The 15897-nt window shown below is 29.3% G+C and overlaps 1 protein-coding gene across 4 annotated transcripts in view; it reads left to right on the forward strand.

Moving 5' to 3' along the window:
• LOC141527566 (uncharacterized) overlaps positions 1-14936 on the forward strand; it is a 51297-nt gene extending 36361 nt beyond the window's left edge. For 2 of the 4 annotated variants that reach the window (XM_074243124.1, XM_074243125.1), the window contains exons 5-18: positions 124-405; positions 474-1062; positions 2596-2997; positions 3076-3421; positions 4022-4322; positions 7816-7893; positions 8985-9062; positions 9133-9237; positions 9449-9852; positions 9968-10105; positions 10754-10848; positions 10934-12454; positions 12858-13034; positions 14129-14936. In XM_074243124.1, the coding sequence (XP_074099225.1) occupies positions 124-405; positions 474-1062; positions 2596-2997; positions 3076-3421; positions 4022-4322; positions 7816-7893; positions 8985-9062; positions 9133-9237; positions 9449-9852; positions 9968-10105; positions 10754-10848; positions 10934-12454; positions 12858-13034; positions 14129-14394 (4782 nt within the window). In that variant the 3' untranslated portion in view covers positions 14395-14936. The remainder of the gene's footprint in view (positions 1-123; positions 406-473; positions 1063-2595; positions 2998-3075; positions 3422-4021; positions 4323-7815; positions 7894-8984; positions 9063-9132; positions 9238-9448; positions 9853-9967; positions 10106-10753; positions 10849-10933; positions 12455-12857; positions 13035-14128) is intronic. The other 2 variants (XM_074243126.1, XM_074243127.1) reach the window with 2 other exon arrangements.
• The last annotated feature ends 961 nt before the right edge of the window (positions 14937-15897 follow it).

Below are 15897 nucleotides of genomic sequence, written 5' to 3' on the forward strand. Positions count from 1 at the left end.
TACCAAATAAACGATAAATATCCAAAGTTAATCATATAAATAAATTTTATTTATTATTTTTTATTAATTTATTCTTTTATTATTTATTTATTTATTTATTTTAAATTTTGTTTCAATTTTCAGGAACAAAACATACCAGCGGTGGACCGCTTGCACAGATTTAGATGGAGTGGGGGCGGAGGAGGAAATGGAAAAAAATCCTCTTCTGGCCCCCGCAGCGAAAAAGCCGAGCGTCTTCGCGAATTGACGGAAAAAATAAAAAGTACCACCGCACCAATACCACCACCAAGAAAGCCGTCACGTCTTCACGCTTCTCCACCTCCGCCTCCACCGTCGTTACCCACCCAGCAAGCTAATCACAACAACCATCATCACCATCATCATCATTATCATCAGTACCCGCAGGTTTGTCTTAATTTTTCTTTTTAAAAATAATTAATTATAAATAAATTAATTAATTGTAAATCTTTCAGTCAATAACCAACAGATCAACGCCGCGAAATTACATTTACAACGAAGACCGCCCGGGACTTGAAACTGGCACCGCAGAGAGCAATAGAAGAAATAACACCCACGAAAGGACATTAGAAAGAAGTACAAGTGTCGATGGTGATGATTACCACGAGTATTCAACAGTTACAGTTAACCCAGTGACGGTCAGCGATGAAAAACCAAGCGCTTGGTCGTTAAGGACTTCGTGGTCAAAACCCTCACCAGGAAGTGTGATTAGACAAAAAAGTAGTGACAATAATGATCAAGTTAGACGGGTTTCCTCGGACTTGTACTACAGTGAGCCAAAACACTTGAGGCAGTACAGTGATTCGTTGGTGGTTGATAGTGCTAAGTGCCCGGATCATCTTTTTGACTTTGCTAATACTATTGCAATCTCACCAGCAGCAGCGTCTACGACAACAATAACAAATCCATCAGTATCTGGCGGCAGTGAGAGTGAGGCCAGGGACGCAGTGACCACATTAGAGCCTCGGACATCGCTCTTAACTTTCCATCGAACTGGTGTACCCTTTAGAAGCGCATCCTTCGGGCAAGTTGACTTCAATCAAGGTAATTTAATTATAATTAATAATTTTCATTGTTTTTTGGTCAAAATTTTTTAAGAAGAAAGAGATCGTTTTTTTTTTTAATTTTTTTTTTTTTTTTTTTTTTTTTTTATTGTTTTAAAGTCACATAAAATACTAAGGTCATGAGCGACTACGGTAGAGGGTAAACTTTTGAAGTTAGAACTCGTATTTTATTTTTTGGGCTGAGCAGAATAAATATTGAAAATATTAATTGGGTGTACGCGGGACTCAAACCCGGTCCAATGCTTTGGTAATCAAGGGTCGGATCCGATAGGCTACTGCGCGCCTATTAGACCATTAAGTCTCATTGATTCATTGAATAAAAATATAAATATGAGAGATTTAAATATAAATATCGGTTTAATTTTGTCTATATTATTAATAATTTATAGTTTATTTATTTATTTTGCCAGATATTTATATAATATTGTATATTAAAATATTTGTCGCGCAATAGTCAGTAGCCATCGTGATGATAGATATGAAAATTCACCTCTCGACACTATCAAGTATAGACGCTTTCAAAATAACAACGTTGGCACATACGACGTGTTTGGGTGGAAACCTTGAAGCCGATGCGCCCGTCACTTCAATACATCTACTACTCATTTATAGATATATAGATATAGTGATATATTATCACTACTTGTATTAAATACTTTGCCTTTTACACTAGTTAGTGTACCATCGGAAACATCACAATCAGAAATTCTTTTATTGTCAGTTTTATCTCAATTTGTGAGGGTTGAAACCATTTTATTATTTACCAATCAAGTCTGATTCTTGAGAACTTGATTTTTGTGTAAAATCAGATGTACAATCAAAACTTATTTATTAATAATAAAATATCTTCTACTGGATTATTATTGTTACTATTATCTGGTACATTAATGTCATGAATATGTATATATGAGCCATTGACATTATCAGAAATTTATTGTTGAGTATTATTTTCTTAGAAATTTTTAATTTTTTAAGTTACATCTCCGCGTGTTCAGAGAAACAATTTTGAACCAAGAAAATAATTTAAAAGAGTTTTATTATCTTGAATCAAGTAAAATTTGTTTAAACCAAAAAAAAATTCTTAGTTTAGAAATTTTTATATTCAAATCAAGAAGATGAAATTCTTCGAAATTATTTACTTGATTTAAGGGGTTATATGGGTTTCAAAAAATCGATTTTTTTTTTTTTTTTATGTCTTATTAAATTCTACAACATCTCTAGAATATTATCCTAAAGTTTCAAATCGATCTGAATAATAGTTTCGGAGATACAGTTTTAAAAAGTTGCGCGCTCAAGGCGCTGTTGTATTGAAACTCAAAACTTTGTCTTCAAGATAGTAAAAAGTGTGAATGAAATATTTCATTTTTTCTAATAAAAAAAAATTGTTGAAAATATTTCATTTTTTCCGGAGGAAACCCATGTAATAATTCCTTGATTAAGTAAATTTTTTTTTTTTTACAATATTATTAATATTAAAAGTTAATTACATGCAAGAGAGTCTGTTCTTAATCAGGTAATCGTCATAGAACCCAACCAATATCAAATGTAAATCGAGTCCAGCTAAAGGATGTAAGAGCAAGTACATTGCCACGACGAAGATCCGGAGCAACGAGTCCAGGCGCTGCGTCTCAAAACAGCCCAAATCCTGAGAGTCCAAGAGCTTCAATAGCGAGCGTTGATAGCGCTGTAGGTTCGACAGAGGGTCTAGGAGCGACTCAAACCCTCGGCGAGGAAGTGAGACCCAGGAGTGACGGGTCTGACAGTCTGGCAACATCCAGCGCCCTAACTAGTCCTGAACCTCCGGTGCTCGAGTGTCGAGAATCTTCGCCTATCAATACAGTGCATCCGGATCCTTGCGCTGATGATAAGGAGGATAAAGTCGAGACTAAAGAAACCGATGATAATGACTCCAAAGGTATTTTTTTGTTTTATTTTTTTAGTTTTAGCTTGATAGAAAGTTTTTGTTTGATAATGAGTGATTACTTATCAACAGACCGGTTAGAATTACACCAAGTAATAATCACTCCACCGTCTGAAGAATCGCGACTGAGCCAGACAGTTAACGAGCCGGCCAAAGTGCCAAGTGAAAAGACCCCCGAGGTGTTAGCGCTCACGGGCAAAGTACGGAGATATCGTGGTGACACGAGTAAACGCAGAAAAGGCGTGTACATAACCCAGTGGCCAGAACCCTCGGAAAATGACAAAAACAAATTGTCTGCACAGAGCAGTGAAGAAAAAGACGAAAAAGACGATAACAGTAAAGAAGAAAAGGAAGAGAAGGATGATTTACCGGCTACCTTGAGTGATGTTTCAGACTGTGAAGGTCATGTGCCTCGAAGGTAACATTGTTTTCTCAAATATTTTAATTATAATTAAACAATACATTATTTTTATACACACAAATTAATTAATCAGAAAAAAATTTTTACGGGTATATTATTTTTGTTATAAAATGGTTTTCTGTAGTTAGAAATTTTTTGCCGTCAAAAAGCTCTTGAATTTCGATTTTTTTATGATTTGATATTTTTTCGGTAATTGTTCATTTACTGTCTAAATAATTAAACGAATAAGGAAAATTTTTATTTTACCCGTGGAAAAAAACATTATCTATTGTAAATTTCATATGATATTCTGATTTTAAAACAAATTTTTTTTATGAATTTGGTATAAAATTATTCTAATTTTTTTAGAAAAATTTAGAAAAAAAAAAAGCTGAATTTGATAAATTTTTTTTATAAAAAAATTTTCATAAAATTCGGCTCACTGTTTTTTAAAAAATAAAAATAAATTTTTTACAAAGTAATATATTTGTTTTAAAATCTAAATTTCACAATAAATACAAATTTTTTTCTACGAATTTTTTCAAAGAATTTTTACAGTCAAAATTTCTATTTTATTTCTAATTATATTTATAATTAATATTAAAAATTTATGATTAGATATAGCAAAAGACCACTTCGAGGGCCATACGGGCAAATGTTAGAAGCAGAAATGGCTAAGCCACGTATAGCCGATTCAGCACTGTCTGATAGTCTTGGACCAAAGAGAAAAGTATCTGCAAATTCGTCATACAGTGCAGGAAGTAATAGCAACTCAGAACCACCGACACCGTGCCACCACAGAGCAACTTCCAGTCCGAGTAAGCTAGAAGGTCTCCCGGGACCGAGTCCAGAATTACTAGCCCAGCTTCTTCGCGGGTCGTCTGAACACCCCGCACGGGTGCTTACTACTCACAGAAACGTAAGACTAACTTCTTATATATACATATCTATAAAAAATTTCAGATAGTTGATAGTTAGTAAAGTTATTTATAAAACGTTAAACATTCCGGTGGAATGTTGAGTAGTTTATAAACTACTGAATAAGATGTTAGAAAATGAAAGAATAAAAAAAAACACGCTCTAGTATATTAAACATAAAATAATTTATGCGGTAAAATAAAAACAATAATAAAATTTATTTATATATTTTTTATGATTTCTATTCCGTGTAAATATGACATAAGAATCTTTAGAATCTTGAGAATATATATATATATATATATATATATATATATATATATATATATATATATATAAACATCTGTCTATTAATATCCGGGTGATACATGTCAGAGATTGTTTTGCGGTTTATCATTGTAAATGTGAATCGTAAACAGATTTGAATTTTACTGGATATAAGTTTTAAATCCAACAATATAGATCAATGATTTAAGTTATAAAAAAATAATTTTAGTAGAAAAATTTTTTATTTTAAAACCAAATTACGCATGACCGTTGATTTTATTTGTAATGAGCGAATTCGGCTAAGAAAAGCGGGTTTTACGCATACGCATACGCACTGATAGTGACGTACCAATGTAAATATAAATATAATGATTTAGTAAACAAAATAATAACGGAGACAAAGAGCAAAAAAAAAATAAGTCATTTTTCGCGAAAATAACAAGCCACGGGACATGAATGAATTGATCTTTACTCTAGACTAGCCGCTAGCACACATTGACGTCAGCAGATGAGTATTCAAACGTAACAACACATGAATGAAGAAATATATCTTATAATAATTCATATGCTCTCTATTTAACTTGCTTACTCCTTTTACGGTGCACTAAACGGACACCGGATTACTCCTAATGCTAAATCGTACGAACCGGAAATGTTATTTAGCGTCATATCCGTATTGGCTCAGGTGAGGATTTCCGGTGTCGCCCACAGGCTACTAGACCAGGAATATAAACATTACATTTTTTTATTTTTATTATATTTGCTCTATGTTTCTTATTCATTCTTCTAGACACACTCAATACAATATTTTGAAATTATAGTATGTTGATAAGTTTCACCTAGATTCATTCTTCACCATGTGATTTTGAGTCCGATTTAAGAAAATCATACTGCTGATAATCCAGTCACATTTTCGACTCATTCCATAATTATTGATTTTAATACTATGATGATAAGCATTAATAGAATTATGTTACAATACAATCAATTTATCTTTGCAATCTTGAATTAATATTTTAATTTTTAACTTCAAAATTTGGATTTTAAAAAATTCAAGTGCTTTTTTCTCAAGTTTTCTCATGTTAGACTTAAATATCTTTAACAGCTTACCTTTAAGGTTGATATAAAAATATTTAGACTGCTCGCTATGAAGAAATTAATTTATTTTTAATTAATACATATTTTTAGAAAGAAAATTATTTTTTACTAAAACGCAAGTGAAGAAATAAAATAAAAATCGTGATCATTTTTAATTTAAAAATTTATAATATATTGAAGTCAGATTAATCAGACCAAAATTTATTTTTTTATGTTGATTTATTTATAAAATTAATAATTTCGTAGGTAGAAAAAAGAAATTGTTATAAAGTCAAATGTGTATAATTTTTGAAAATTTGTATTTATTGTGTAAAAAATGAAAATCAGTAGCACATGTATAATGTTTAAAAAGCAAGGATTATGGGGTTACATAGGTTTTGTCGGTAAAAAAAAACGGCCGATTTTCAATAATTTTTTTTTTTTTTTTTTTTTTTTTAAAAAAAATAATATTTTTTATTCAAACTTTTTGGAGACAAAGATATATAGGGTAGAAGAACCGTTTGTGGCCAGTGTACCTTTTTTGGCCACTTTATTTTCATATTATTGTACAAAGGTACTAATTCATAAATTCTACTTGAATATTTTGCAAGTTGAATTTTTTACAAATTCACTAAAATATCAAGTGGCTAAAAATGGTCTTAAGATTGCCAAAACCGGTACTTTTACCCTACATTATTTAAATAAATTTTTTTAAAGTTATTTATTCCTATATTCTGGAGGACATAAAAAATAACTCGTTTCATAACGTTGTTATGAAATTTGTGCGAAATTCCTTAGTTACATTTAAATTCTATTATACAAATATTTATATGTAATGATTATCACAAAGTTAAAAAGTAAATCATGTAACATTTATTGATATATATTATATATTTAGCATTCCACAAAAATAATAATCGTAATACTAAATATTAATAATTTTTTTCTAAAGCCGATGATATACTTTAACATTTATTTCTTCTAAAGACTGGTTTATAATACTTTTTAGATTTTTTATTTAATTTTACAACAATTTTTTTTCTCCAATTTTTCGTAATATTGTTAGCCTGTATTTCCCTCCAGGGATAAACAATTTATAAAGAACAGGTTCGAGTCCTGGTCTGGGTCGTCCGAATTATTTTTTCAAGCAAATTTATTTTTAATGGCAAATTTAAATGTGAATTGAGGCTAAATTGTTCATCCCTGGAGGGAAATACAGGCTAACAATATTACCAAAAAATTAAAAGACAAAAAATTGTTGTATTAGACTGGACAACCAATTAACTAAAAAATCTAAAAAATAACAATAATAATGCAGTTTATTGAACTGATTTTAGTACACTGTTCCCTTACAAACAAAAAACAATACAAAATAAGGGATGAAGCGCAATGATATAATAAAAAAATGATAATAATAATAATAATAATAAACATAAGTAATTCAATAAATTAAAAAAGCAGTATCATAATTAACCCTTATGATATACGCACAATCGGTTAAAGAATAATAATTGCACGTGGGTATATGTACTCGTGAATTCTATGCGTTCACGTGTAGCACGTGCTCCAATGTGACATTAACCCACCAAACTAATGAACAAATTCGCTTAAAGTAATATGATATTAATCATATCATTCTGTCCGTCTACGTGGATGAGTACAGGTTGATAGTAACTCCTGCTTATGAAATTTTTTATCATTTCTTCATTTTCATAGATATTAAAGTTGGTGTCTTCAAGTGTTTCAAATATTTCAATTTATTTACCGATAAATAAATAAATAAATAAATAAATAATTTAATTATTTATTTTTTGATAAATAAACTATTAATTTACTGATTAAAAAAGTAAATTTCATCAAATGCCACAACACATAATGAACATCTTCAAACGAATAATTACGTCCGTACTTCCGTTAGATATTACTATTAAAAGTTCACTCGATAATCGCCGAAATATTAATTACGATACAATACAAGATACTGAATCGATTATTCGTCAAACTTTGGTATATTTTTGGTTTTTTATTGTTATTGAGTGATTAATGTGTGTGATTACTCGCTAACCAATTAATTACGTGATAATTAAGTATTTTTTTGTTATGAAATTTTTTGCATCAGTCTACATTTTTTTTTTTTTTTGTTGTTGCAGGATACGAGAACGCATGTCGTGGTGGAGCTTTATGATACTGAAAAATCATACGTAGAGGCGTTGCAAATACTAGTCAATGTAAGTGAATAACTTTTTATTTATTTAATTGATATTTTTTAACTTCCCGCTAAGAAAATTGAAAATTTTAGAAAATTGGGAAGTTATTAATTTTACCCCGTTTTTTGGAAATTGAACTTAATGTAAAAAAAAAACACGTCAATCGTTGCCGGGCCGATCAAAATTGGTTGATTTGTTCGTCAGTTATCGTTGACAAATAAAATTAAAACAAAAAAAAAGAAGTGATTTTACTCTGAAATTTTTTGTCTGATCAATTTGTATTGATTAGTAAATTATTCGTGAAAAATCATCTGATATTATAATGAGGTTCATTATGACACAAATATGAGATTCATATAAAAGCCATATTAATATACATTTGATTCTCATAATAAGTAAAATATTTATAGGAACAAATTTTTTTTTTCAACTAATAGATTATTAATTTTTTTTTTTTTTTTTTTTTTTTTATTATTATTATAAAACCATAATGATATTGATAGCCTTTTTAAATCATAATATAAAATTATTGAGTCATAACTGTATTCAGAAAAAATAAAAATTAATTAAATTCAAAAAATTTTTGGGAGGACTTAAATTGTTTTTAAAATAAAAAATAATTATTTTAAGACGAAAAAAATTTTTTTTAACCAAGATAGTGTTTTTTAAATATTCTTCCAAGTTAAGAAAATCAAGGAAGAAAGTAAAGTAGTTCAACAGTATACTTAGTGCATGATAAAAATACTGTTTTTCTCAATTATTATAAATTTCCTCTGATCAACAGAAAAAATGAAAATTTTACTAATTTACTTTCAAAAAAATTTTTTCCGATAAGTATTTTTATTTATTACGAGTTTCAAATGTACATTGGTATGATTTTTATATAAATCTCATTTTTGTGTCAAAATATGAGATTCATAATGATATCAAATGATTTAAAAGTAATTGCAGTTTGAAAATTAAAAAAAATTTTTTTTTATTAAACTTCTATCAGACTTATGAACTCGAAGACGTCATAAGTGCAATTTTAAGCGCTTGATTATAGAATTAGCGGGAAGTTGCAGGGACAACCGTTTTCCTAATTTTTATTAATATTTTTCTAATATCTTCAGAAATATTTGCAAACTCTAAAAAGTTCGGAAAATTCTGGACTTGTAGACTCAGCAACCGTCGATGAAATATTTTATCAGGTAATTTATTTAATTTATTAAATAATTAATTAAAAAATTCTGACAATTTAATAAATAATATTTTTTAAAGGTACCAGCTATTCTTAGTCATCATGAAGTTTTTTTACAACAACTTAAAAAAAGATTAGATACTTGGGAAGTTGGTCAAACAATTGGTGACGTTTTTCTTGATGTGGTAAATATATATATATATATATATATATATATATATATATATATATATATATATATATATATATATATATATATATATATATATATTTTTTTTTCTTCAAAATAAATTACGAAATTAAAAAAAATTAGTTTTAAATAATTTTTTTCTGATTTTTTAAATAATCTAAAAAATTTTAAATTCTATATTTAATAACATGACAAAATGTTTGCAGTTTACAAAGCCCGCGGTCTTAGAAACATACACTCTGTTTCTTGACAATTGGAAGGCCGCTAAGAAAGCCATCAAAGCGACTTGTCAATCGAAGCCAGCATTTGCAAGATTTCTCGAGACAATGGAGCGTGAACACAAAGGAAAACTCGGACTGGATCAATTACTAATAAAGCCAGTACAAAAAATTCCTAGGTACGAATTACTCATCCAGAGACTATTGAAACATACCGACACATCCCATCCAGATTATGATCTGTTAATTGCCGCTCAGAAGGAGATACACGAACTTGTTGTCAAGATTAATTGCACTGAACGAGAGTCTCTTGAGTGGGAGCAGCAACAAACTACTTTGAGGGAAGTTCAGTCATTAGTTGAAGGTCTAGCCGGAATTGTTACCAATGATAGGTATTTTCCTAGTTTTATTATTGATTATCTGATTAATTATTAGATGAATGATTACTCAAATATTATTACTAAATATTTCATATTTATGATAGAATAATTGTTATTATTATTATAGAGCGTTTATTCGTCATGACTTAGTCACCATAGCTTCCAACCAAGGTACCCGAAAAGAAAGAGCGCTTTTTTTATTTTCTGATCTTTTGGTTATCACTAGTATTAAACGAAGAAGTGGGACCATAAGAAAGCCATTAACGTACGTAACTTTTTTATTAAAATTAATATAAATATTTGGGTGGCGCAAAATATAAGCTCATCCCGATGTTACACTCATCGAGACCTTTCATTTGAGTAACCACATCAATTTTTCATATATTATATATATATATATATATATATATATATATATATATATATATATATATATATATATATATATGTATATATGAAAAATATATCAAAATGCATATGGGTACTCAAATGAAAGCTCTTGATGAGTGTAACATCAAGATGAGCTTATATCTTTAAAAATGTCAATAATAAAAAAAAAATAATTATTACTACTGTATTTTAATTAAAAAAAAAAATTTATCTTGCATTTTTTAAAGTTAAAAAAATTTTTTGAGATTTTCAGAAGTAAAAATTTTTTAAATTCACATTAAAAATAATGAGAAAAAAAAATTAAATGCAAAAACAATTTTTTAAGATTTTAAAAACTTTTTAAATTCTGAGCGACTTTAAAAAAAATTTTCATCAAGCTAATTATCAGAGAGGACTGTCAAAAAATCATAATTAAACATATTTTTGTAGGGAACTCAAAAAAAAAAAAAGTTCTATTTTTTTTTACAAATATAAGCCATTAATTTTAAACAAAATATTAATTTAAAAAAATTTAATTATCCAGAAGCTCATGTCCAAACAGTTTGGTTGGACTTCTTGAAGCTAACAAGTACAAGCTGCTTATGAGAATTTCTCTAGACGATTTAGAAATAATGAAAGGTGATTATTAAAAATAAAAAAATTATTATTCATATAAGTCATCGTCAAAAAAAAAAAAAATATCTAAATGACTTGAAAATTCCAGCCAAAGACGAAAATTTAAGAAAAATGGCTCGTGAAGTAGACCATTTACGTGAAGACTGCGCAACACTAAGTCAACTGCAAGAACTAGCTGCGACTTTACACGGTGCAAAACACCAATTAGAAGACATAATAAAGGAAATGCTATCCCAAACCCAGCGTCAACTAGCAGATCGCAATACAGCGCACTCGCAATTAGCTTGTTTGGAATTCACCCTGAACACTCAGTCGGGAATGGAGAATATCTCGATAATCTTCACCAAGCCCGAGAAGCGTGCCAGCTGGGAAGAGAGCTTCAATGAAGCGAAGCAAAAATTAGCGCTGTCTTCAGACAAGAGGCCGTGTCCAGAATTTGTTGGACCTCTGCCGATTCGCAAGACCCGGGCTGGATTGCAGTTTACGTGCGCGGCTCCGACAATTACCAACGGCCAAGGTTCCTCTGACGTTTGGGTATGCAACAGTGATGGATACGTAGGACAGGTGTGTGTGCTGAGCTTGAGTCCGGAGCCTCCGCAAGTAACTTCCTGCAATGGTGTTTGCAACGCGAGGATACTTTGCGTTGCTGGTATTCCGGCTAAATTGCCTGGCTCCAAATCGAGCACTCTCAAGTCAACTAGTAATAATAATAATAATAATAATAATAATAATAATAATAATAATAATAATAATAATAATAATAATAATAATAATAATAATAATAATAATAATAATAATAATAATAATAATAATAATAATAATAATAATAATAATAATAATAATAATAATAATAATAATAATAATAATAATAATAATAATTTGGATGGTGATAGTTCATTAACGGGAAGCAAAAGTGGGATAAGTATTTCGATACAAGACACCGATGCGAGCGAAAGAAACATTCAACTAGACAGCAGCTCAAGTTCTGATGACTCAGACTCAGACGAAATAACTCGGGCTATTGAAACTGCCGCGGGATCAATGTACAGCGACTTATCTAGCATCGATGGTGCTGACGAAGACACTAATCAGCCGACGATGTGGCTGGGTACTGAGGACGGCTGTATACATGTCTACAATTGCAATGACAATATTAGAATAAAGAAAAATAAAATAAAAATTCAGCATGGCAGCAGCGTTCACTCGATCATCTATTTGGACAACAAGGTTTTTGTCGCACTGTCTAACGGAGATATTGTTGTCTACAGTCGGGATCAAAATGGCTGGAACACCTTGGATCCCATGACTGTGTCCGTCGGCACCACTGAATATCCTGTCACCAAAATGGTCCCTGTTTCGGTGAACAACAAACTCTGGTGTAGCTGTCATAATACTGTTAAAATAATAAATATTGTCACTCTAGAAATAGAGCATGCCTTCAATGTCGGGGGCGATAATGCACGTCCGGTATCTTGTATCGCTTCGTCAGGGTCTCTTGGTGTGTGGATTTCACTTCATAATAGTGCTGTACTTAAATTGTATCATGCTACTTCATATGAGTGCTTGTCAGATGTCAATATTGCGCCTGCTGTTACCAAAATGCTTGCCAGTAAGTATTAAATCTTTGATTGATTTTTTTTTAATCTGTATTGTTGATTATGTAAAGTATTCAATTTATTATTTTTTACTAGCTAAATTTTTATTTTAATCTGATCGGTATTTTTTTTTACAATAAAATCGATTCTGTAATTTATCACAAGGGTCAGCGGTGAAGATAAACATTTTTTTAACTGGTTTATTATCTGATTTATTGACACTTGCAATTTTATTTTAATTAAAAAAAAAAATATAATTTTTTAAGTTATAAATTTTAAGATAATTGGTTTTTTTTTAGAACATTTAATTTTTTTAATTAGAATAAAATTGCAAGTGTCAAACAACTGGGCCACTAATCTTAAGAAATTAAAAGATAAAGTAAGCTAAAATTTATTTTAACGAAAATATTAAATTTGTTGCAGGTTGCGATGACATAATAAGACAGCATAAAGCAGCCTGTTTACGAGTTACCGCGCTTTTGGCGTGCAACGATCTCTTATGGATAGGAACAAGTGCCGGTGTACTTTTGACAGTACCCATTCCACATATCAAAGCATCGACACAGAGATTACCTCAAGCTCCATCAGTTACCGGTAAATAGTGTTTATTAATTTTATTCCTTTAATTTATAGTACTAAGATTAAATAATTGATGAAAAATCCCGAGAAATATAAAATAAAATTTTAGCATACTTATTTATTTATTATTTAAATTTTTTTTCGGATTATAAAATAGTTAATTATATTTTATGTTTCTTTTTAAAATTAAAAATTGAGATTTAAAATGGTTAGTATTACAAAATATTTGATTTAATAAAAAAAAAATATCAACCTTCACGTTGCTAACAAAATATTTAAGTTTCAGTGACAAACATTTCATAGAATGGTTGGTTTAATTTTGTAACAGACTAAGCATGAGAAATATACCGTTAGATATTTATACTTGTGACCTTACAACGTTAGGAATTTTTTTTAATTTTAAAAACAATTTGTGTAACACAATTAACTAACACATTTGTATTTTAAATTTCATAACAAATGTTGAATGGAAATTAAAATACATACTTTTGAATTTTTAAGTCGATATATTTGGATTTTCATATTCGTTTTATTAATTTTTACACGATTTGCAATAAAAATTTTAAGACGAATGTTTGTTAATTGTGGTACATAAATTGTTTTAGAAACTTAAACTAAGATTTAAAAAAAAAAAATTATAAATGAGATATTTGAGTATACTATTAATTATAAAAAAAAATTTTATTGTCTATTTATTAAGAGAATAAGAAAAATTTTGTGTCCAAGATAGTCATTCGATAAAATCGGTTTTTTACCCACATCAATTTTTCATATATTTTTATATATATATATATATATATATATATATGAAAATGCATGTGGGTACTCAAATGAAAGCTCTTGATGAGTATAACATCAGGATGAGCTTATATCTTCAAAAACGTCAATAGTTAAGACAGTACAGTGCAATTTGACAAAATTTATTATTTAATAAAACGAAATTTTATTTATTTATAATTTAATAATTTTTTTAAAATTTTTTAATTAAAAAAAAAAATTATTTTTCAATCTTTCAAGCAATGTAATATTAAAATTTTTTTAATGATTAATTTTTTACTCATATCTTAATTAAACATCTTAAATTATAAAAAATTTTAATAAATTTCCAGGGATACCACACGGTCATACAGGGCATGTGCGTTTTCTTACATGTGTAGAAGCACCGTCACCAACAAAAGTCGACGCACACTCGAAAATAAATCGTTACTCATTAAAAATTGGTAAAACACCACAAACTAGCAGCATAATCCGTACAAAGCTGCTGGTTATTTCAGGCGGTGATGGCTACGAAGACTTCCGCGGGCCTCAGGCTTCTGCAGAACTTCAAGCAGGTCGTGAAGACTCAACCAATCACCTTTTGCTGTGGAAAGTTTGATACCTTCACCAAAAGCAGCTCAATGACGAGCTTTGGAATTTGAATTTTAAAATTTTCATCATCAGTTAAAGCGACTGCCGTATCGCTTAACTGGAAAAGTTTAAGCTCGATCGCCGAGTTAAGGATCGAGTAAAGAAGCGCTAACAATTATTTAAATCATTTCACGGCTGTGTATTTTAAATATAGCCGAAGAATGTTAACGCATCAGTGTAATCACATAAATAAAATTATAAATTATTTACAGTTTAATTACTGTATTTGAACACAATTTAGCTGATTAATCAGCTGCCAGAAAAACTACTTGTTTTTTTAAATTAACCAGCCTAAATGCTTGCCAATATAGACGAATCTCAAATTTATATATTTTTAAAAATTAATTACAAGCGTAATTTATTGTAAAATAATAGTGTATTCAAAAAAATTGGCAGTATTTTAAATAATCAGTTTTATTATTTAAATTATACAAAATAAACAAGTATAAATTATAAATTATAAATAATTAATTATATAGAGTCGACGTTACAGTAAATAAAATAATTAAAAAAAATTATAAAATACAAAAATGATCTATGTATTGTTTACGTCTATCGTTTACGTTATTAATTTTATTTATTAATTAATTAATGAAAAATAAAATATATTTATAGTTATAAGATTATTTACCAGTGCATTATTTTTATTTACAACTTTTATCTATCTATATATAATGAAAATGGTCTTCGTTTGAGGCTCAATCACGCCTAAACCACTGATCGTATCGACATGAAACTACCACCATTCGATGCGAAATTTTTCCTAGATGGTTTATGACTATTTATTTTTAGAATTCTAACGTTCCTTTATTTTTTTATTGCTGTTTTACTTTTATGAACATTTATCCCGCTAATAAAAACAAAAGACAAGCGTTTTCTCTTGATTCTTTTGTTTTCATGGATTTCACCGGAGTTTACTAAACGGATAATGTTATTTTACATTCAGCTAAGAATCTACTTACAAACTTTCATGCATCCACCCACCAACTCCCACGCACCCCTGCACACCCACTCTCATTTTTTGATAAAAATAAAATGCCGTATCTATGATCGAGTATCACTTGAGAATGGCTGGACCGATTGGGTTAATTTTTTTTTGTTGTCTTCAGAATTGTCAGGAGAATGTTTATAAGTAAGAAAATTTTAAAAAAGTCTGCTAAAACGTTAAAAATTTCGATGATAATCGAAGTATTCCAATTTCTATAGTTACTCATCACGAAATTTCGGGAACTATAGGACTTAGAAATGTGAAACTTGGTAGGAATATTACTTTCGTTATGTAGAGATCAACTAAAAACGGATTTTATGAAATTCATCCCCCAAAGGGGATTGCGGGGGCGTTAACAATGAACAATTCCCGTTTTGAAAATATAGCTCCTATAAATTCCAAATTTGGTAGGAATCTTCTGTAAGAGATGTAGAAATAGTCTATGAACGAATTTTACGGTAGCTCACCCCACAGGGGGTTGCG

Source organism: Cotesia typhae, unplaced genomic scaffold (assembly GCF_013202065.1).
Source record: "Cotesia typhae breed Kobodo isofemale line unplaced genomic scaffold, CoteBio_Ctyphae contig_4, whole genome shotgun sequence".
In the NCBI taxonomy this organism is placed as follows: domain Eukaryota; kingdom Metazoa; phylum Arthropoda; class Insecta; order Hymenoptera; family Braconidae; genus Cotesia; species Cotesia typhae.